At 52.8% G+C, this 21,874-nt stretch overlaps 1 protein-coding gene across 6 annotated transcripts; it reads left to right on the forward strand.

Annotated features, from left to right (window-relative positions):
* The first annotated feature begins 520 nt into the window (after positions 1-520).
* Positions 521-21,508, forward strand: NAXD (NAD(P)HX dehydratase). Of its 6 annotated transcripts, none has more exons than XM_006732600.3 (10): positions 521-637; positions 4,543-4,693; positions 8,388-8,433; positions 9,362-9,450; positions 11,476-11,584; positions 17,524-17,574; positions 17,654-17,758; positions 18,486-18,603; positions 19,722-19,842; positions 20,300-21,508. In XM_006732600.3, the coding sequence occupies exons 1-10, from the start codon at positions 592-594 to the stop codon at positions 20,448-20,450; spliced, it is 987 nt and encodes a 328-aa protein (XP_006732663.2). In that variant the 5' UTR covers positions 521-591; the 3' UTR covers positions 20,451-21,508. The 6 variants fall into 6 exon arrangements, 5 of the variants coding, with proteins under 5 accessions (XP_006732663.2, XP_006732662.3, XP_081671333.1 ...); XR_014143916.1 differs by lacking the exon at positions 20,300-21,508 and adding an exon at positions 19,229-19,612 and having other exon boundaries at positions 634-763; positions 19,722-19,844; XM_006732599.3 differs by having other exon boundaries at positions 634-763.
* The last annotated feature ends 366 nt before the right edge of the window (positions 21,509-21,874 follow it).

The following is a 21,874-nucleotide window of genomic DNA, read 5'->3' on the forward strand; positions in this document are numbered from 1 at the left end:
GCAGGCCCTCAGGACGAGGGATGCGGGAGGGGGAAGGCGGGGAGAGAGGATGCCCTCCAGGTTTCTGACTTGAGCGGGGGCAACGGCGGCGCCCCCACTCACCGGGGCGGGGAGCAGCGCGGGAGCCTCCCAGCTGGACAGACCAGCGTGGAGTCCAGGGCGCACAGCCGGCCCAGAACGGAATCGGACTGCGCAAAGGTGGTGCTCCAGGCCCCCCATCTGCTTTCCGAGAGTAACGTGCTTGTCAACTGGGCAGCGTTCTGCCCCCTTTTCTATAACGCCCCCAGCCCCAAAGAGGAACGATAAAAAGAACCCAAACACTAAATCCCTAAGACGCATCTCGATGGCGGAACCTGCTTTCCGGCAAAACGCCAGTGGTCGGGAGCTGGGGCCCTGCGGGATTGGGCATTGAGCTTGTCAATCATCAGACACCGTCTATGACTGATGGAGGCCAGTCTGTGGGTGGGGCGAGGCCAGATTTTGAGGGTCGGCTTCCGGCGACCGCGCGTGGGCCTTCGGGAGCCGGAAGTCCGCCGCGAGCTCTGGTTCCGGCGGCGGCGCGGGGGCGGCCGGGAGCCCGGAAGTCTGCCGATGGCCGTAGGTCCCGTTTGGGCGGCTGCCGGGGCCTGCTTCCGAGGTAAGAGCGATCCGGGCCTTGCGGGCATGGCCCCTCTGGCGGGGGCCGGGGCTGTGCTCGCGGGCGCGGTCGCTGTCGCGCTGCTCTCGGCCGCGCTCGTGCTCTACGAGCTGCCGCTGGACGCAGGTACCCGGCCGCGGGCGCTCGTCGGGACGGGGGGCGCCGCCGAGGGTCGCTCGCGCGGGGAGCCCGGGGGCCGCGAGGAATTGTACGGCCTTCGTGCGGCCGCGGGGTCGGGCGGCCGGGCCGAGGAGGGCTTCGCGTGCGGTCTGCAGCACAGCAGCCTCCTCGTGGGGGGGTGGCTGGAAGCGCCGGTACCGCGGGGCAAGGGGCCGGGGCGCGCCTGGGCTCACCCGAGCGACCCCCGAGGGCCCCGCCGCGGCCTTGGCTATTAAACAGGACGGGTGGTGTAGAAAGAATGGAGGCGTGCAAGAACAGGGCTGTCCTGATCGGAGTCCCGTACCCCGTCGTAAGGTGTTTTCCTCGTCCTGTTTGCCGGGTGGATGATTATTTACGTAAAATACAGGAATGTGTTTTAGACCGTTAGGGAACGTGTGGATTCGTGTGGATTGTATTATCCCATTTCTCACACGCGGTGGAGAGATTTGTTGACCCACCTTTGTGTGGAAAGTTACAGGGCCTGAGAGAATACGAAAATTACGCTATCCGCGGTTCCCCAGCCAGTAACTAGCTGAAATGGTAAAATTCACTTTTGCTATGATAGTAAAAAGATTTTGCTACGTACGTATATATAGTGGTGCAGAGCAGGGAATAATTGCTAGGGAGTTTTGGCTTTTTGGTTTTCCGCACGATAGTTCCAATTGCCTTTTTTTTTTTTTTAATTGGAGTATAGTTGACCCACAGCATTACCTTAGCTTCAGGTGCCAGTTGCTTTGAGAGGCATTGAGGGGTCTCTTAGCTTCTGCACCTCCCTTACTCACACGGGCGGCAGAGGGGCTTCCGGTCACAGTTTGTTCAGACTTTTTATTGGTAGCCATTTGTCTTGAATTTGCACACTGTGACTAGCTAGCTGTATTTCTCTTGGCATTTGTTCAAGGTTTTATTATTAGGCTGATTTGCTGAACTTTTACCCCAAAACAGGTGGAGTTCTAAAGCACTGGCTTCCCATCTTAGCTTTAGGGCCTGTGGGTTACTGTAAGGATTGCTGTCAGCTGCTCCAGATTAGCTATGGTTCCCTTTGGTTTGGAGCACAGTGTGGCACAAAGACACAGTGTTATCCCAGAGCGCTGTAGGTGGTAATTCTAGAAAACAGCCCAGGCCGAAGAAATCCGTTTACATCTCCAAGCTCCCTCCGCCACTGCCATAAAACAAACAAAAATCAGACGGGTTTGACCTGTTCTTCCAGACTCAGAATCGTCCTGGAAATAAAGTTACATAATGGGATAAATTTTAAATCGCCTCTTGTCAAGCTGTTTTTATCCTTGAGAACATTGATGTTTATATTTAAATATTTCTGTGGATAAGTCCAATGATGCATGCCAGTAAGCCAGCTGAAACTGAGTAACTGAAGTGTGGGGAGATGTAATTGACCTTCATTTGGCCCTTTGCTAACAGAAGGCGTTCCTCTCAGGTGGATGGGACAGAGTCTGGTGAGCAGTGGATTTACTTCGCATCCATACACTGCTGGTTAAACAGTGAAAATGGTGTACTTCTCAAGTGATTTTATTCTCTCCTCCCAAAGGGTTATTAGGGGCAACTGAGAAGGATTTGATCGTTGTCGTCTTGTCTTTTGGTTGGTGTGGTGACAATTTGGTTAAGGAAAAATGATTTGCTGTAAAATGGCAGCATTTTGGTAAAATGGTGTCTTCTGGTCTGGCTTATCCATTACTACCCCAGGCATCTTCCCAGGCCTGTGTCTCTGGGCTCTAGTTTCCTTATCTGTAAAAGGATACACCGGCCGCTAATGAGGAGAATAAACCAAGATGCTTTTAATTTTTCAAACATTTATGGAGTGTCTTGGTCTGTGCCAGACTCCAAGGTGATGGAGGGTGGGGAAACAGCTATCCTGAAGCCAGAGATGGGAGCCTCATGCTGTGTTGGCAAAGGGTAGCGGTCTTAGGGATACTCTGTGTGTGACGAAGTGCTGAATAGAAGGTACTGGAACCTGATAAACCCACAACATTGTAAGGAACCCAGAACACCCCTTACGTGATTGGTTACGTTTGGACTCCACTTTTACAGTTTCTAGACTTTTTTTTTTTTTTAAAGATTTTATTTATTCATTCGAGACAGAGATACAGAGAGAGCGAGCACGAGCAGGGGGAGAGGCAGAGGGAGAAGTAGGCTCCCCACTGAGCCAGGAGTTAGACGTGGGGCTCGATCCCAGGACCCTGAGATCACGACCCGAGCCGAAGGCAGACGCCTAACCGTCTGAGCCACTCAGGCGCCCCCAGTTTCTAGACTTTAAAAAGCAACTGTATTTCACGATGTGAGGAATTCGAAGGCACGGCCGTTCTTTGATATTCTCGTATTGACGGATCATGTTGTTAAGCTGGCGTGTTAAAGTTTCCGTGACTGTGGAGATGCTCTTCAGCAGTCAGCGATGTGTCACCGGATCTGATGGCAGCAGCCCTAGTACCCTTCCTGCAGCTTACGGGGAGTGCACAGTGACGGGTGCGAGGAGGAGACGGCGGTCTGGGAGGGGGCATGCACAGGCACTGGGGAGGTGGAGTGAACTCGGCGGAGGAGGAGAGAGTTGGGATGCTCTGGTAGCTCGGTGCCTCTGGGGCAGGACGGTAGACTTGGCACCAGACTTTGGAAGCAGAGGGATCAGCCAGCTGTCGCCAAGGCTGAGCAAGCCCCGTTGGGCCTTTTCTTGGCCAAAGATTTACAGTGATTCTGTTTTGAGTTTTAGTCTTGTGTTGGTTTGGGAACAGGTGAAAAGTGTTGGGTTGACAGTAATTAATATTCTCACATGTGGGGGTCTCAGCACCTGGCACATCAGCTGAGGCGGCAATTACAGCTACTCATTAAAGAAAATTACTTGAATAAAATCGTTGAATAAAAAGCAAAATTGTAAGAGTGTTTTTAAAGATAAAGCTGTTTACCTTATGGAGCTGGGGGCAGCTTTTGGTCTTCATTGGAACTGTGACACCTGTCTGGTTTTTCTCTGCTGCTAAGATAACTGGAAGGAAATGAATGTTGGGTGCCTTGTGTGAGTATTGTGTATATTTGCAAAGACCCTTTAATTCTAGAGAAAACGTGCTTTAGTATCTATTCAAACCTTGAATACACAACATGTTATAGAACATGGCATTTCTCTCACAGCTGAGCTGGGTTAAATATCAAGGCAAATGTAATGAGGGAAGTTTTTCTAGAAAGGCAATTAAAATCTAGCTATTTAGAGACAATTCAAAATCATCTTATTTTATTTATTTTTTCATCTTATTTTAAAATGCCGCTTTGAACCCAGTGTAAGCTATGTTCTCTATTTAGAAGGCCATTTCTAGGTTATTTAATTAGTATCTAATTGAGTGTCAGAAACATGACTGGAAGGTTGGGAGTATGAGTATGGGAGGTTGCTTTTGCAGTTTGAGAGAAGAGATCTGATAAACTTAATGGAAGATTGAACTAGAATATGAGTAGTTTATTAAGTGGTAATGCATTAAAAACACTCTCTGAAAGGTTAACTAGACTTTGGAAATGTCTGAGACATTTCAGAAACAAACTTGATATGTCCAGCTAGTGTTAGTGTTGTGTTGTAATTTCTAAGCAACATTTGCTTACAGAAATAAAATAAGGAAACCATGGGATAAAAATCTGTAGCCTCCATGTTAAGTCAACTTTGGGAAGTGTTTTGGTTAATAGGCTATCTTGTTTCAGTCTCTTTTTTTATGTATGCTAATAGATATTTTTCTAAATGATTCCGTTTTCCTGTTTTTCAGTTTTACAAAGAGCATTTTCACTGCATAAAGCACATTCGATAAAGGACATGGAGAATACTTTGCAGCTGGTGAGAAATATTATACCTCCTCAAACTTCCAAGAAGCACAAAGGCCAAGATGGAAGAATAGGCGTCATTGGAGGCTGCCAGGAGTAAGTGACTTGGAAAATGTTAGTGTTTAAGCAGTCAGTCTCTGTTGTCTGGCTGTCTACCTGCTTATCAGTCAGTCGTCCGTCTGTCTGTCTGGTTGGACCCCAGTAATTTCTCAGTGTAGTCTGATGTTCCGACACCCGGGATTTTTCAGTGATGAACTTTGTGAATAGGAGAAAACAGTAAGGGCCCCGAGTGAGCTCTTCACTGGTGCGCAGTGTGGAGACTCCCCCCAGGGCGGGGGGCTGGGACTGTTTTTTCCTGTTTTATACTTTCCTGTATTGACCCAGCTACATACCATAAACGTGCGTTACTTTGTAATCAGGAGAAAACCAGCATGTGTTTGGTTTACTTTGTCAATTTGAAGATGTTCTTGGAAGTCATTAAGGAAATTTGACAGATTGTAGCCTTTTTTCAAGGCTTGTTTTCTAGTTCTATGGATTTTGCTGCCGTGTTGTTTGCACATAAAATTTTATAATCTGTCCTTGTTTATAAATGATACCTTTGCCTTTGACTTAAATTCAACCTTGGTTACCATTTCAGCTACTGCTTATTATTCTGTTCATGTTGACGTGCTGTCTCTGCCTGGCTGTGTATTTTCAGCGGTTTATCACACAGTTAGGTGTGTTATAAATAATACACAGATTTGTTTCTTAACCCCAGGTGACAGTAACTGCTCTTTTTAATAAGGCAAATCAACCTGTTCACATTCAGTCTGCCTGGTGTACTTTCTAAGACTTGCTACGTTTTCTCTTCATTTTTCGTTGTGTTTCCATTTTTTCCTTATTTTTGCTAGGTTTTTCCTTTTATTAATCTGGAAATACTGTTATGCTTTCAAATTTAACTAGGGCTTGCCTTTTCTAACTACCATGATGAATTACAAATGCCACTCAGGAGAGCGTTAACACTGATCTAAGAACTCCTAGGGAATTCCTAGCGCAGCCCCGAGTACTTACACGCAAGTCTGTACGCTGCTGCCTAGTTCCTGCCTTGCCGAGCGGTCGGCACTTGGGGTGGGAGTCCTTGGCCTCTTCTGGCATTTTCTTTTCCTTTTTTTTTTTTTAAAGATTTTATTTATTTAATTTATTTATTTGACAGAGAGAGACAGTGAGAGAGGGAACACAAGCAGGGGGAGTGGGAGAGGGAGAAGCAGGCTTCCCACGGAGCAGGGAGCCCGATGCGGGGCTCGATCCCAGGACCCTGGGACCATGACCTGAGCCGAAGGCAGACGCTTAACGACTGAGCCACCCAGGCGCCCCTTTTCTGGCATTTTCTTTGACAGTTCGCAGGGCACCCTGTGGAGGACTTGCATACCCGCTGTGTCTTCTGTGGTGGGTGGGCTGTGTTGCACCTTGGCTGAGTTGGGGATTCTCAGGTAGCATGATTTTCTTTGCTAAATTATCATGTGATTGCATTGTCTTCTAGCCTGTATTTTGCACCACAAAAAAGAAGTTTGCTTTAATTTATAAGTAACTTGTTCTTGCTTGGATGTTTATAAGATTTTCTTTTTCTTTAGAATTCTGGTTTCCTCTGGATGTGTCCGGGTGTGTCTTATCTTCGCTAATCTTACTTGGGACTTGGTGAACCCTTTCTGTCTGTAAACATGGTCCCTTTGGATGAGGGAAATGTGCCTCTGTTACTGGCTCTCCTTTCTCATCTGTTTTTTTCTCCTACTGCATTTTGTATTCTTGGATCGTTAGCTCTTAGCTGCTTCTCTTTCTTCGGGTCCCCAGTTAAAGGAGAGCCCTCCTAAAAAAAAAAAAAGGACAGCCCTCTTCCAGCATCTTGGATGGAGGCCAGCAGTGCGGTGGCCTCTACCAGGCCCTTGGGCCCTTGATCCCTTGAGAGACTTGAGGGAGTCAGGGGTTTTAGTCCTCACATCCCCTCTGTCTCCTGCCTTATATTTTGGGACATTTACATGGGAAGAACTGGCCATCAGGCTTTCTTTTCGGATAAGTCTGGTAGTGTAGCATGCTAGGGAGTAATTATCTAACTTAAAACATGTCCATTAGCTTTAGGAACTAACCTTTAAAGTAGGATCATCTTTATTCTGATTATAAAGGTATTATCTGCTTGTTGTAAAAATTCAAACACTGCAGAAATGTGTGAAGTAAAAGCCTCATAGTACCCCATATAATAATACAGCATGGGCACATTATTAGCCTTCCAGACTTTTCTGTGTATGTAACTATTTTTTTACAAAACTGGGACCATGCTGTCGCACTTTTGTGCCAGTCTCAGCCTCCCAATAACCAGTGTTGTAGTTGGAGCTGCCTCCGTGGTTCTTATGATCACAAGATGCCCTTTAGCAACAGCTATCAGGAAACTTTGAAAAAATAAAGGTGTGTTACTTACAAGATCTGGAAATGACATAGCACTGGGGCCACACAACGAGGTTGTGGGTGGACAGATCATGTGGGCTTGGGTTCTCCTTTTATTGGGGGTGAGGGTGGGCACCTAGGGTCTCAAGGGTTCACTCCTTATTGGTGAATTTAAAGCATGAATGTGGGAATTTAAAGCACCGGAAGAGAGACTACAAGTGGCCCAAATAGTCCGTTACTGAAATCAACCAAGATTTTTATTTTTATTTTTTTTAAAGATTTTTATTTATTTGACAGAGCACAAGCAGGGGGAGTGGCAGGCAGAGGCAGAGGGAGAAGCAGGCTCCCCGCAGAGCAGGGAGCCCGATGTGGGACTCAATCCCAGGACCCTGGGATCATGACCTGAGCCGAAGGCAGTCGCTTAACCAACTGAGCCACCCAGGTGCCCTGAAATCAACCAAGATCTTTAAAACAAACTAGCCTCAAGGGGGTGGGGGTGGCCTGGCTTTCTCCCTAGTCCTGGGCTGGTGAAGCGTTTGAGATAGTCGTGTTCGAAGTGGATGCTTTTGCAGTCAAAGCTTACATCAGGTACTTGTATTACAAAACAGAGAAAACAAGTGTCAGGGCTTTGCATTATGTATGCTTGCTGTTTGGCAGTGTGACCTCCTTTTCATTTAATGCGATGTCCTGGGTATCAGTCATTCCATGTTGGTTCCTAGAGACCGATTCTTGGTAAGTGGATGTGTGGTATTCATTGTAAAGATGGCCGTAACTTATTAACCAATCCCTGTTAGGCGATCGGTCACCTCTGTTCTTTTTCCCAACTAAACAATATGACTGTAGACATTCCTGTACATTTTTCTACTTATATGTGCATCTGGTTACTTCCAAGGGATCGATTCCCAGAATTGATACTGGAGCAGAGTGCAGACATCTTAAATGTTGTTGCCCATTGCTAATTGCCCCCCCCCTTCTGTGCTGGAGGCAATGTTAAAAATACAGGCGTTCGGGAATGGTGGGACGGACGCTGGGGGGAGGTGTGTGAGTCCCCGTGCCTCGCTGTGTGCTGCTGTTCTCTGCGCTGTCACTGAACTCCCACGGCCTCTGCAAGCCTCAGGTTTGAACACAGCGCTGCAGAGAAGCCAGCGGTCCTGACGTGGTACGAAGGTCTTCCGTGACAGGGGTGCCTGGTGCCTTAGTCGGCTGAGTGGCGAACTCTCCATCTCAGCTCGGGTCGGGAGCTCAGGCCTCGTTGGGCTCCATGCTGCGAGGTGCTGGGCCCTGGGCCCGGTGATTCCTGTCTTTATGACCCACTGATAACCCTGGTGTGCTGGCCTTCTTAGAGGATGTTGACTGTCCCTATCTTCCTTTTTAGGTACACTGGAGCGCCCTACTTCGCTGCCATCTCAGCTCTCAAAGTGGTAGGTCTATTTACAGCTTCTCTGTCTAGTCAACAGTTGGATTCTTTCCTTATTTTTTAAAGATTTTATTTATTTGAGAGAGCGAGCATGTGAGAGACCACGAGCAGTGGGGAGGGGTAGAGGGAGAAGCAGACTCCCCGCTGAGCAGGGAGCCCGATGAGGAGCTCGATCCTAGGACCCTGAGATCATGACCTGAGCTGAAGGCAGATGCTTCACCGACTGAGCCACCCAGGCGCCCCAAGAGTTGGATTCTTTAAATATGATTAAAGAAATGTTTTCTGATAGAAATCTCAATATCCTAGGGTAATTATGGGTAAGAGAAACCTTTAAATCTATCCTGACCTTGTGCAGTGACAACAGAACTGGATTTTTTTTTTTTTTTAAGATTTTATTTATTAGAGATCACGAGAAGGGGGAGTGGCAGGCAAAGGGAGCAGCAGACTCCCCGCTGAGCAGGGAGCCCGATGCGGGACTCGATCCTAGGACCCTGGGATCCTGACCTGAGCTGAAGGCAGATGCTTCACCGACTGAGCCACCCAGGTGCCCCTAACTGAAGTTTTATTAGAACTGTCCTTCACCACCATGATCCTAGAATGCCGCTTTAGTCCTCACTTAAGCAGTTGGCGTCTTTACGCCTTGGCGATTTCCGAGGCCTTTGATCAAGTCCTAATGGCCCAGTTGGCACAGTTAATGTGAAACATGCTCCCCGTGGCCCTCGGGGTGATGCAGCCAGAGCTGGTCTGGGTTGACCTGCCTCTTGGGTGGCAGCAGAAGTCTGCTTTCTTTCCAGCCCTTTCCTTAGCTTCCATCCTCCTCTGAGCCACCTCGCTATAGTTTAAGGGCCCCGGTGAGGGGCTGGCACTGAGGCCACCTCCGTGTCCGTTGAGCGGGCCCTGCTCTGAGTCCACCTGTTGTGCTCATTTCTCAGGGCGCAGATTTATCCCACGTGTTCTGCACCCGGGAGGCCGCGCCTGTGGTCAAGTCGTACAGTCCGGAGCTGATCGTTCACCCAGTTCTGTGAGTGGGGCCGCTCGGGGTGCTTTGCTTGCAGCCGGGCTCCTTGGCCACGGGGCCTTCTTGTGGGCTCGGAGTCCCTCCGTGGAGCGGCTGCTGTACTAGGAGGTGGTAGGCGGGTGCTGTCAGAAGGAGGCTGTAAGGAGCCCACTGGCCAGAAGACCAGCGGCCAGGCGTGTACGGTATGGGAGAGGTCTGGGCCTCCAGGGCGCTATGCCCCCCAGCTGCCCCGTGGTCCGTCAGAAATGGCTGAAGCTTCCTAACAGAGGTCTTGGCCTTGCTGCAGCTGTGCTGCCCACGGCGGTAACGAGGGGCCTGTCGAGCAGGCACGGGCCGTTCCTCGTTCAGCAGGTGCTTCCACTGGCTTCCACGGGGACGACATTGAACCAAGCAGGCAGAACACCTGCTCCCGTGCAGCCCCCTTTCTAGGGCAGCCCTGTGTCCTAGAGCTTTCTGCAGTGGTGAACGCGTTCTCGGTGCTGTCCAGATCCGTGGCTGCTGAGCACCTGAGATGTGGCCGGTGGGACTCAGAAGCTGAATTAAACTTGCATCGCCACGTGTGGCTGGTGTCTGCCATATCGGGCAGCATAGCTCCGGAGACGGACAAGCAAGGGAGGAGGATGTCAGGGTGATGAGGACCACGCAGAGGGGCAGGGCAGGAGACAGGGAATGCCAGCCGCGTGGGCAGCATGCGTGCCACACATCACACGTGCACGCGCATGGCCCGTGTGCAGTTTTCACTAGGGTGATGGTGGGCAGGGGCCTGTAGACCTAGGGAAGGGCTGGCGCCGCAGTTCAAGCCAAGGAGTTTTGGGGAGCACTGGGGACTCAGGGCGGGTGACCCGAGAGGTTCAGGGCCAAGCTGTGCAGGTAGGTCATGGGGGTCATCCTAGGGGTTTCGGCTTTCACGTAAATGAGGAAAAGGGAGAAGGGATGTGCTAGAGCCCTTGAGCAGGGGAGGAATGGATCCAATGTACATTTTAAAGACTTAGCTGGCTGCTGTGGAGAATGAGCTTTCGGGGCCCAGGGTGGGAGCAGGGGTTGCATGAGAAGGGGGTTGTCAGGGTCCTAGTGAGTAGAAGTAGGAGAGGGGGTCACATTCTAGGTTCATTTGAAAGTGCAGCCCCAGGATCTGCTGGCAGGTGGGATATGGGGTAGAAGGAAAAGATGAGAGTCCTGGAGGCCACTCTGGGTTTGATCCAAGCTAGTTGTCACCTGACAAGGTGGGGAACCTGGGGGAGCAGGTTTGGTGGGGGTGACCATCAGGAGCTGACTTTTGGATGTGTTTTCACTTGCCTGTTGGACATCCAAGCAGCATTGCTGTGATGTGTCGGACAAGAGTGGGTGGTCAGGGAAGGCGTAGATCTGGGGATATTAACGTGGGAGGTGTTTAAAGCCGGGAGACGAGGATGAGGCTACGCAGGGGTGCGTGTCAGCAGGGACAGCCCAGTGCCCAACATCTGGGAGCACAGCGTGGGCAGGAATGGGGGAGGAGGGGTATTCTGGAGAACCGTTGGCACTCTTCTGGAAGGGCCCGTGTCCCTGCAGTCCGTCAGACACGGAGACTAAGCACAGGTGGGCTTGTTGGGGGCAAAGCCTCACAAAGTGGGTTCTAAGAGCGAGGAGCGAGATGGGTGGGAAGGTGGTGTGGTGAGGTGACACAGTCCCGTACAGCTTGCAGGTCCTGTTCTCAGTGACAGGGTTCCCAGGTGCCCCTTTGAGTGCATAAAGTACCCCGTGTGATGGAAACAAACTGGTTCATTCTAGAGGGTGAAGACCATTTTGAAAGTAGCCAGAATGTCTCATTGTAGCTTTGTTCAGATGCTGAAAGCTAGACTTCTACCTTGGGGTGTGAAAGGATGAGCCCGATGGAGTTGACGGGGGAGGTATGGCTAGATGCAGGCTGGGGTCCTGGCCTGGGTCCTGCAACAGGAGAAGGACCTGGGGAAATCCAGAAGAATGTGCAGGCTCCCTCGCCAGTAAGTGCAAATCAGACTGAGCTGCTCCGGCCTCACTTTCTCCATGCAGCGACAGCCCCAGCGCCGTTCACCACGTGGAGGAGTGGCTGCCCCGGCTGCATGTCCTGGTCGTGGGACCTGGCCTGGGGCGAGATGATACTCTTCTCGAAAACGTTAAGGTAAATGTAGGCAATTACTGAACATGCCTCTCCTCATAGACTCAGCTCGTGGAGTCAGAAGAGAAGTGTTTTCTTGGAGTTTGTGTTGTGCAGTGTTTTGGAGCCTCCTGATGGGAAAATTAGGATGGTTTGGGGGAGAGAGGAGGCACTAGGCAGAGAGAAGAATGACCCTAAAACAGACCAGACCAGACAGAAGGAGTCTCCTGCTCTCGGGGCCTCAGCTTGTCATACTGCAGCGGGGGGGTGGGGGGCGTTCCCTGGGACCGCCCGGGGCTCGGGGTCTCCCCTCTGGAATGAGAAGTGTGGTGATGGGTGCCTGGGGGGTAGGGACAGCCACTCAGCCCTCTCACAAAGAGCCGAGAGAACGGGTGCCGAACGAACCAGCAGTTCATTTGGGACAAGTAATCGGAGAGCCAGTCCCGGACAGTCGAGCTGTGACCCTCGGTGACACGCTGCACAGTCTGAGCGGCCCTGGGTCGGGGCCGCTGGGAGCCAGCGTGGGGCACGTCACACGCAGGCAGCGTCGTCGATCTCGACCACTTGCCGAGAAGTAGGAGTAAACTCTAACTGCGGGGCGCAAGAGCCTTTGGTTCGCGTGAGGTGAGGGGCAGATCCGAGTGGGGAAGCCCGTGTGTAGACGGGTCTGCCGTGCACTGTGTCCGGATGTGGCGGCCCTGCACGGCTGGCGGGGCTGTGATGGCCTCTCCCGGTGGTTTGTCTCTGGGAAGAGAGGCCAGTGAGGGCGCCTGCCAGGGTGGGGAGGACCATCGGCATGATGGGCTTCGTGACCTTTGTGACTTGTCCGTTAACCTCTGGCCCCACTTGGTCACGACAGAGTGCAGCTCACGACGGTCTCTGGCCTCGTTGTCCCCGATTCTCACATCATGCTGCTGTTTCTCGCTTACGTACTTGGGAGACACCCACGTGCTGTTGGTGTAGACGTGTCTGACTTCTGTGGGAGCAGCCTCGGGGTTCGGCTGCTGCTTCCTCAGGAGAGCTGTTCGTGTAGGCTGTTGGTGACCACGCTGCGGCCTGAACGCGTGTTCCCCCCAGATCCACGTGTTGGAAGCCTCACCCCCAAGGTGAAGTGTCAGGAAGTGAGGCCTTGGAGGGGGGTGGTTGGGTCGTGAGGGTGGAGCAGCCTCCTGAATGGGACTCATGCCCTTATAAAGGGGCCCCCAGAGCTCCCTTCCCCTTCCACCAGGTGAGGGCACGGTGAGTGGTCTGTGACCTGTAGGAGACCCTCCCCCGGCACCCCCATCTTGGACTTGTAGCTTTCAGAACTGTGAGGAGTGCATTCCTTGTTTTTCCAAGCCACCCAGTGTGTGGCATTTGTCACGGCAGCTCGAGCGGACTCCGCATGGTCTGATGGCGATTTGCATCAGGAAGCCACTTGTCAGGGTGTCTCTGGAACAGAACCGCAAACTGAGACGCCCTCTCGGCTTCCATGGTGAGCTGCAGGCCCCGAGCCTGCCCTGCCGTGGCAGCGTGGCTTTCTGTGCCGTCCACCTGACCCCTAGGTGTGCCCACCTCCGAGCAGCTGCCACGCCGGGCATGGACGCCTCACCCTCACCCACATCTCCCTGGGCTCCCCGAGTGTTGGCCGCTTCATTCCTCAGCAGAGGATTTTTTTTTTTTTTTTTAAGATTTTATTTATTTATTTATTTGAGAGAGAGAGAAAGAGAAACAGCATGAGAGGGGATAGGGTCAGAGGGAGAAGCAGGCTCCCCGCTGAGCCGGGAGCCTGATGTGGGACTCGATCCCAGGACTCCGGGATCATGACCTGAGCCGAAGGCAGTCGCTTAACCAACTGAGCCACCCAGGCGCCCAGCAGAGGATTTCATGTGCAGAGAAAACTTAAGATCAGTGATGAGAAATGAACTTATTTTTGAAACAACGGTTTGAATGAGTGGGAAAACGTGCTTGGATTTTACCAGAATTCCTCGTATTTTTCTCCCTTGGGACAAATACGCGTGCCAGGGCCACACCCAGCCCTGGCCGGAGGACCCGAGACGGGCCGTGCACCTTCCTCATCCGCTCGGCTCTGTTTTCCTTCTCATGTTCTACTGGGTTATTGCGCTCGGTACAGTCTGTGACTTGTACTCACATTGGGTGCGTTTTCCGTGTGCTTTCTGTTGCTACACTCCGTTCCCACCAAGCCCTCCTGTTGGTGCTGGTGTTCTCCCCATTTTACAAAGGAAGGAGCCCGGATGCCGTCTGCTTCCCGCTTGCTGCCTCCTCCATAGTAGACACTTTAGTAGATGTTCCCTGAACAAATGCATTATCTGGTGCAATCCTGAAAACAGCCCTATTAGATTTCTCTCCTTATCCTCATTTTTTTTTTTTTTTTTTTTAAGATTTTACTTCACAGAGCACAAGCAGGGGCAGTGGGCCTAGAGAGAGAAGCAGGCTTCCTGCTGAGCAGGGAGCCCAATGCAGGGCTCATCCCAGGACCCTGGGATCATGACCTGAGCTGAAGGCAGACGCTTAACGACCGAGCCACCCAGGCGCCCCATTATCCTCCTTTTTCTGATGAGGAAATTAAATTGGAGAAATTAAATTACACCCCTGAAGTGGCCATGTCGTAAATTGCTGAGTTCTTAATTTCAGTTTCAGAGTTTTTACAGCCACACAATTCACACATTTAAAGCGTCCAATTCTGTGGTTTCTTCTTTTTTTTTTTTTTTTTTAAAGATTTTATTTATTTGACAGACACAGAGAGGGAACACAAGCAGGGGCAGAGGGAGAGGGAGAAGCAGGCTTCCCGTGGAGCAGGGATCCCGATGCAGGGCTCGATCCCAGGACCCTGGAACCAGACCTGAGCCGAAGGCAGACGCTTAACAACTGAGCCACCCAGGCGCCCCCAATTCCGTGGTTTCTAAGTACATTCACAGTTGTCCAGCCACTACCATGATCAGTTTTAGAACATTCTCATCCTCCCAAAAAGAAACCCCACATCTATCAGCAACTGCTCCCTTTTCCTCTCAAACTCCCCAGAGCCTGGCATCCACTCCTCCACCTGCGGTCTGTGGATTTGCTGATTCCTGACCTTTCAGGGCGACGCGGTCTTACAGGACGCGGTGCTCGTGACCAGCTGTGTTCACTCAGCAGCATCTCGGGGCTCGCGTGCGCAGGGTGGGTCAGTGCTCCGCTCCTCTCTTTGCTGTTGGGTGTTCCCTTGTGCGGGTGGAGCGCGGTTCGGTTACCCATCACCTGAAGGACGATTGGGTGGCTTCCGCTCTGGGCTGTTGTGAGCAGTTCCGCTCCGAATCTTCATGTACAGACTTCGGTGATAACCCCGCTTCACATTTGGAGGAACTCCTGTTTGCGGCACTTTTTTTTTTTTTTAAGCATGAATTTTTAATTCTGATCAAGTCCTGTCTTTTGAGAGCTTTGTTTTAGCTCTTATATGTAGATCTGTGGTCTATTTTGAGTAAATTTTCTTGTCTGGTGTACGGAGTGGATATTCCGTTCCAGCACCGCTCCACTGGTGTCTGGGCAGCCTTGTTGAAAGTCTGGACAGAAAGGCAGTGGTGTATTTCGGGGCTCTCGTCTCTGTTCATGGATTTGTATGGCTGTCCCTGTGCGGCGACCCCCAGTCCTGATGGCGGCGGCTGTGATCCCACCAGCATTGTTCGCGTCCAGAGTATTTGGGCTGCTGGGGGTCCTGTGATGCCCACAGGAGTTTTAGGGCCGGAAGAGGCAGCGGGGATTCTGACGGGGAACATGCTGGACGTGTAGATGAGCTGGGGGGAGGGCTTGCTGCTGCTGGCGGTACTCAGTCCTCCACGTTATACGCTGGTTTTGACCTGCAGTTTCTGGATCTAGTATGTGGGCTCTTGACTAGCTCCCTTCATGCTCTTTATGCTCCTTTGTAGCTTGCTCCTGTGTAATAAGTCCTGGAGGCTTTTCCCGGATAGATTGTGTACCTGGTCCTCGGTGTTTTTAATAGCTATATCACCATATACAGTATTTAACTAGTTCAGTTAGGTGGTGTACAGCTTTTTCTTAACATGGTAGTGATGTCTCAGACACATCTGCACCTGTATTTGTCCAACTCTTTTGGGTGTGTCCTTCAGGATAAATGTCTAGGAGCTGTGTGGCCAGGTGGTGGTGGCTACAGCAGCCCCCTCTCCCCTACAGGGCTGCCCTTGCCGGGCCTCTGCTCCGGGGTCCCCCCCCGGGCGCCACGCTCCCACGCGGGAGCACCCCCCGACTGACTGTAGCTGGACTTACTGCCGGACACCCAGGGCCTCTGCTCTGCCGGCACCCAGCCTCTTCTGACCTGTGGGGGTGCGGCTCCTTCCCTCCTTTGCTGTCCATCCCGTAGGTGAGATTGGCGGTGGTGATGCCGGCGGGCAGCCTCCCCTGCAGCCGCCATTTGTGGCCCGCCAGCTCCCTTGCCAAGAACTGGGTACCTCTTTAGAGTTGGTATTTCTCATCCGCATACAAACTTCAAAGTGTTATACGAGGGGCGCCTGGGTGGCTCAGTCGGTGAAGCCTCTGCCTTCGGCTCAGGTCATGATCTCAGGTGCTGGGATCAAGCCCCACATCGGGCTCCCTGCTCGGTGAGGAGCCTGCTTCTCCCTCTCCCGCTCCCCCTGCTTAAGTGCTCACGAGCGCGTGCGCTGTCTCTGACAATTAAAATCTTTAAAAAAAAAAAAAAAAAAAAAAGTATTATTTGAGACATTACCCTCATTTTATAGACCAGAAAATGGAGTTTCAGAGAAGTAAAGTGACTTTATTCAAGTTCACACAACTCTGAGTCTTTTGGACTGTGAGTCCATGTCCTTCAGTCCCAGCAGCTTCGCTGGGGTCCAGAACTGTGACCTGGTGATGTCCTAGACGCTCGGTCGCTGTCTGTGGACTCGTCTCACTTGGAGCCTCAGTCAGAAGCTGTCTCACAAAGAGGTCAACACTTCTTTAAGATGAGGACTCAGGGCCATTAGAGCAGCCTTCCCTTGTCCAGTATTTATTTGCTGGTTCCTTGGCTTCTCCTCTTGGGGCCAGAAGGCACTTCCTAGGGAGTCCATGGTGTCCGCGGGGGGGTGGGCACTGGAAATGATGGAGGACGTCTGTCTCTGTCTGCTGGGGCCGCCTCGGCAGAACACCGCAGGCGGGAGCTTAAACCGCAGACGTCTGTTTTCTTCCAGTCCTGGAGGATGTCCACGAGCAAAGTGTCAGCAGGTTTGGTTTTTTCCTGAGGCCTCTGTCCTTGGCTGGTAGATGGCCGGCTGCCTGCCCACTGTGTCCCCATCCGGTTGTCTCCATGTTGTCTGTGAGCTGGTCTCCTCCTCTTGTAAGGACACAGGCATCCTGGAGTGGGGTTCTTGCTTCACCGTCCTCGATGTTTTCTACTCTCAAGTGTGTGTTTCGGGGGGAGATGGTTGTTACGTGCTATTGCAACGTGTCCTCTTGTAAAATACTGGTTCATAATAAGCGACCGTATGCATGTTGATCGTAGATAGATCTATAATTTGGCAAAAAACCTCAGACTTTAGTATAACTTTTTCAGAGAGGTGATTCACTTTTATTATTGTCACTTATTTTAAAACAGTGTTAGAATGCATAAAAACTCGTGATTTGGGGGAATTCTGCCAACTTCAGATTTTCCATCTGGGAACCCTGAGGATTAATGTTGGTGGGACCCTTGGAGCTTCTAGCTTGGGGTCAGCCTCCATGGGCTCGCCTGGCCCAGCGCTGTGTACTGGGCTTCCCATGGACTTCTCTTTCCAGAGTTCCCAGGGCCCCTGCCTTACAGGGGGGCTGCTGTCTGTTCATTTGGGTCTTTTTCTGCTTATTGCATGCATTTATCATTTCCTGTGTGTTTGTTGATGACCTGATGTTGCAGTTCATCAGGGTACTGTTTGCTTGGTCTTCTTTTAATTCCACTGAGGGGTGATGGCCTTGTTGCTCAGCATATCTTTCTTTCCTTGCAGGGCATTTTAGAAGCAGCCAAGGCCAGGGACATCCCCGTCGTCATCGATGCAGTGAGTGTGACTCCTCTCCTGCCCCTTCTCCCAGCCAGGCCCCTAAGGCTGTGCTCTATGTACCTGTCCTTGTCTGTAGGACGGGCTGTGGCTGATCGCTCGGCACCCAGCCCTCCTCCAGGGCTACCGGAAGGCCGTTCTCACTCCCAACCACGTGGAATTCAACAGACTCTCTGAAGCTGTGGTGAGTTAGTTTGCTGACCACCCAAAAGATGGGGCGTAAGCCCTCCCCATTCTGAGGAGGGGTGAGAGATGGCTCTGCTTCTTCCCCAGCTGTCCCTGCAGAGGCAGACTTGCAGATGGCCAGCGAGGAGATGCATGTTTCCCACATGCTAACAGTGCTCTTCTTTCTCGGTGGTGCATGGAGTGACGGGGATCTTCTCCCTCGTACATCTCTGACTGGGGGAGAGGCGGGGTGCTGGGCTCTGGGCGGAGCACTCCGTCCCTGTCCTGCGTTGCCTCGCCTGTGAACTGTGGGTCCTGAGAGCATCACTTCGTAGGGTCTGAGGACGAAACGAGATGATGAATGTAAACCCCCGAGTTCTTTCGTAGTAAGCGTCCCGTAGATGTTAGTGCGTGATTCTTCAGAGTTGTCACCTCTGCAAACCTGTGAAACTCCAGCCTTGGGCAGGGTTCCCTAACTGTGACCCAAAGGTAGGGGGAGGGTACGTGAGCGGTGTTTGCGCATCCGCCCCAGGACTTTGCTGTCCAGCTCTTCTGGGCCTACATCCGCCTAGTGGATGCGTTGTCCCTTTCCGTGTGTGGGGCTGGGGTTCTCGGCGGAGAGTGTGTGTGTGTATGTGCGTGTGCGTGTGTCTAAGGGTCAGGGTAGACAGGCAGGACGTACCCGTGATGGTGGGCTCCTTTCATGTGTCTGACAATGGCCTGGTCTGTGCTGTCCCACCTTGCAGCTGAGAGACCCTGGGGACGGCAGTGATCGAGAAGCTGTGCAGAGACTCAGCCAGGCCTTGGGGAATGTCACCGTGGTCCGGAAAGGGGAGCGGGACGTGATCTCGGACGGTGAACAGGGTGGGTAGCCGTGGGCTTCACGCATGTCACTCAGTGTGGTGGCACTGGACACCAGCCCCTGGAAAACCACAGTCACGGCACACGCGGTCCTTTGTGTCACCCATGTTCCACACACGGGGGCTTCCCGATGAGCTTGGTTTTACTTCTCAGTTTTGCAAAGGGCGGGGAGCACGCCGAGCGTTCATCCTTGTTGATGTCCGGTACGGCGGCTAGTTCTGTCGCCGTCTGGAGGAAGCCGTGCGGCGAGCTTGCGGTCCTACCGGCAGGTGGCGCTCCAGGGCCCCCGGCCCGCCTGCCAGCGCCGGAGAGGCAGTTACCAGAATATTCCATGCATCTTGTTCTGCTTTAAGAAGGGCTGGAAATGAGGGAGCTGGGAGCTGCTGCGGGTGGAGGGGTCGCCAGGCGCTGGATGCGTGGCAGCTTCCGCCTCGTGCTCTCCCCGAGGCCTGCCGGCTGTCCAGTGGGAACAGCAGGGGGAGCTTAGGGCGGGTGTCCCTGACTGTGAGGTGTCAAGCCTCCCTAGTGCCCCGCGGCCAGGCCGTCCCCTCATGTAGTCTGAGCAGGAGGCAGGGAGTGCACTCGTCGTTGTGATAGGACGTCATACAGAATTGCTGTTGTGCTGTAGGCCCGCTGACCGGGGAGCGGGAGGCTCACTCGCACGCACGCCCCTGGACGACAGGAGACACCGAGGGAGTGCTCTCTGAGCGACCCGGAAACCTTTGGGGTTCATGTTGCTGAAAAGTGCTCTAGACTCTGACACATTGAGGGGATATAACCCTGCGCTTCCCGAAGTGGCTGCTGGTTACACGGCATAGAAGGATGAGTGGCCGCCGGCTGGGTCTGCGCAGGGCACGCACCTCCTTGAAGATGGCGCGTGTCCCCGAGGAGCTGTGGGCAGCCCAGACTCCAGGGGCCTGCGGCCCGAGGACCCCGGGTACCTGCGCGCCTCTCCCCATCTGCTCCGGCGGGCCCGAGTGGGACTGGTCTGCTCACCGCTTGCGCTGCACAGGCAGGTGCTTCTGGGCCGGCCTGGGCCTGCTCTCCTGTAAACCGGGCCGCCTGGGTACTGTCAGGCACAGGCGAGCTCGTCCGACGGCCGTGCCCCTCTTGCCCCGCAGTGCTCGAGTGTGCGCTGGAGGGCAGCAGCCGCAGGTGTGGTGGCCAGGGAGACCTGCTGTCGGGCGCCCTGGGCGTCCTGGTGCACTGGGCGCTGCTCGCCGGACCCGAGAAGACAAACGGGTATGTGACATCTTCACTTGCCCCCCCCCGCCCCCTGCCCGAGAGTTTTGAACCATGTGAGCCATTCAGGTTGCCCATACGTTTAACGCGTAGCCTCGTGAAACATCGGTGTCCCGTGGAAGCGATCCCAGGGCAGGGGTGCTCTTGCTCTGTGGGCTCCTGTCTTCTATACCTATCGTGGGACAGTAGTGGCCACCTGCGCTGGGGCGGGGTGTCCTTGGTCTGGAGCCCCCCCCACCTGTGAAGCCGTGCGAGGCCATGGGGTGGTGGCACACCGGGAGGCAGGGAGCACCTGCCCGGCGTGTGTACACGTGGAAACAGCCCCATGGGCATCTGGTGAGGGTGGCGGGAACCCACGTTCTCAGGTCTTCGGTAGTCCTCTCTGGGGCTGCAGATCACTATAAACCTCAACCAGTTGGGGGGGGGGCCCTGCCGTCTGACGCTCATCCCCCTCCAGGTCCAGCCCTCTCCTCCTGGCGGCCATGGGCGCGTGCTCTCTCACGAGGCAGTGCAGCCACCAGGCCTTCCAGAAGCACGGCCGCTCCACCACCACCACCGACATGATCGCGGAGGTCGGGCCTGCTTTCCACAGACTCTTTGAAACCTGAGCCGAGGCACCGGGAAGCGAGCAGCACGCGGACGGGGAGGCTGCGTTTGTCCAGGAACCCACATGCTGTGTCCCAGTCCTCGGGGGAGCAGAGCAGTGTGGTCCGTGGGTGGGTTTTTGGCTACATGTGGACCTAGAGATGTTACAGTGACACCAAACCAGATATCCCTGAACTTTTCTTAGCTGCTCAGCAGGAAACGAGCCGCTGAGCTTTGTGCGCTCCAGGATCACAGGCCCTCTGGGCTCGTTCGTCCCTCTCCTCCTCCCTACCCATGTGCTTCCCCTCACAGGGATCCCGTCGATCCTGTTTAAAAAGCCTCTTGTAGCTATTTTGAACACTGATTAGGTTGAAATTGGGCAGAAATAGTAAGCATTGGTGGTTGTGCTTAACTGAAATATTTCAGAACAATCAGTGATTGGTTTTTTGGAGGATGAGCCCAGAGCACGCGGGTGGGGCTCTGGGATACCCGCGGCTCTGCCCTCTCCTCCTCCTCATGCACGCACCCAAGTCCGTGGTGGCAGGAAGCACGCCCGGGGGAGTCGCGGAGCCCTCGTTTGGGATGTGGCCCATCCGTGTGCTCTCGGGAGGAGGCAGACAAAGCTGGACATTTGGAGGGCACCCGGGTGGGGGGACTGAACATCGTCATTGAAAGCGGGTGTGTCCTCAGGAATAGATTCCGTTAAAGAAGTTCTGTCTGTGAGATGCCCTGTTAGCCTCTGGTTGGCTTCTGCATGGTGCTTTGGGTGGATGGTTTTCTCTGCGGCCAGAGAGCTGCTTCTCCGGTGTCTTTCTCCCTAGGGTTGGTTCCTGCACCTGTGAGTACTTCTGTAGGTTTCACGATGCTTTCTACAAGGACCGGACGTGTGTGGATCCTTTATGTCCCTCTTGGCTGATGCTCTGCGATTCAGACCCCCCGCCCCCACCCGATCCTACTTTAAAACCAGATTTCTTAAAATGTTTGCTCTCTTGTTTCATATGTAATTGAGAAGCGTCACTGTTTTTTCTTTTGGGAAATTACATCTAAATCCTGGTAACCATTAAAAGGCAAATCTGGTTTATTTCAGTGTGGAGTTTTCTATTTTTTTCTTACAGAGCCCAAACCCACCTTTCAGCTTTCCTGTCAGCAGCAAGATAAACAAGTAACAGCCTATTTGTCAGTTACAGTTCTCACCAGTGCCTACCCACCTTGTTACAATGTAGTCATGGTCCTTTCAGTCCACAGAAGGTAAAATTCAGGAGTCACAGAACTATTTTTATGTTTTCGATCTGAGTACAGATCCTCTCGCTCAAATGGGAATGAGGAGTACATTCAAGTAGCCAGTGGCAGATTTAACAGTAACCCGTATGGACCCACTAGCTCCAGCTAAGGACATGCTTTTACCTTGAGACCAAGATCACAGAGCACGGAAGTACGCTGCAGTGGC

The sequence above is a fragment of the Leptonychotes weddellii genome, chromosome 3 (assembly GCF_054177405.1).
Source record: "Leptonychotes weddellii isolate Sample4059 chromosome 3, ASM5417740v2, whole genome shotgun sequence".
NCBI classification, from domain to species: Eukaryota; Metazoa; Chordata; class Mammalia; order Carnivora; family Phocidae; genus Leptonychotes; species Leptonychotes weddellii.

Coding starts and splice junctions, on each gene's coding strand:
- NAXD (XM_006732599.3), top strand. CDS start 664: ATGGCCCCTCTGGCGGGGGCCGGGGCTGTGCTCGCGGGCGCGGTCGCT. Junction 9,451..11,475: donor CTGATCGTTCACCCAGTTCT/GTGAGTGGGGCC, acceptor TTCTCCATGCAG/CGACAGCCCCAGCGCCGTTC. Junction 11,585..17,523: donor CTCTTCTCGAAAACGTTAAG/GTAAATGTAGGC, acceptor CTTTCCTTGCAG/GGCATTTTAGAAGCAGCCAA.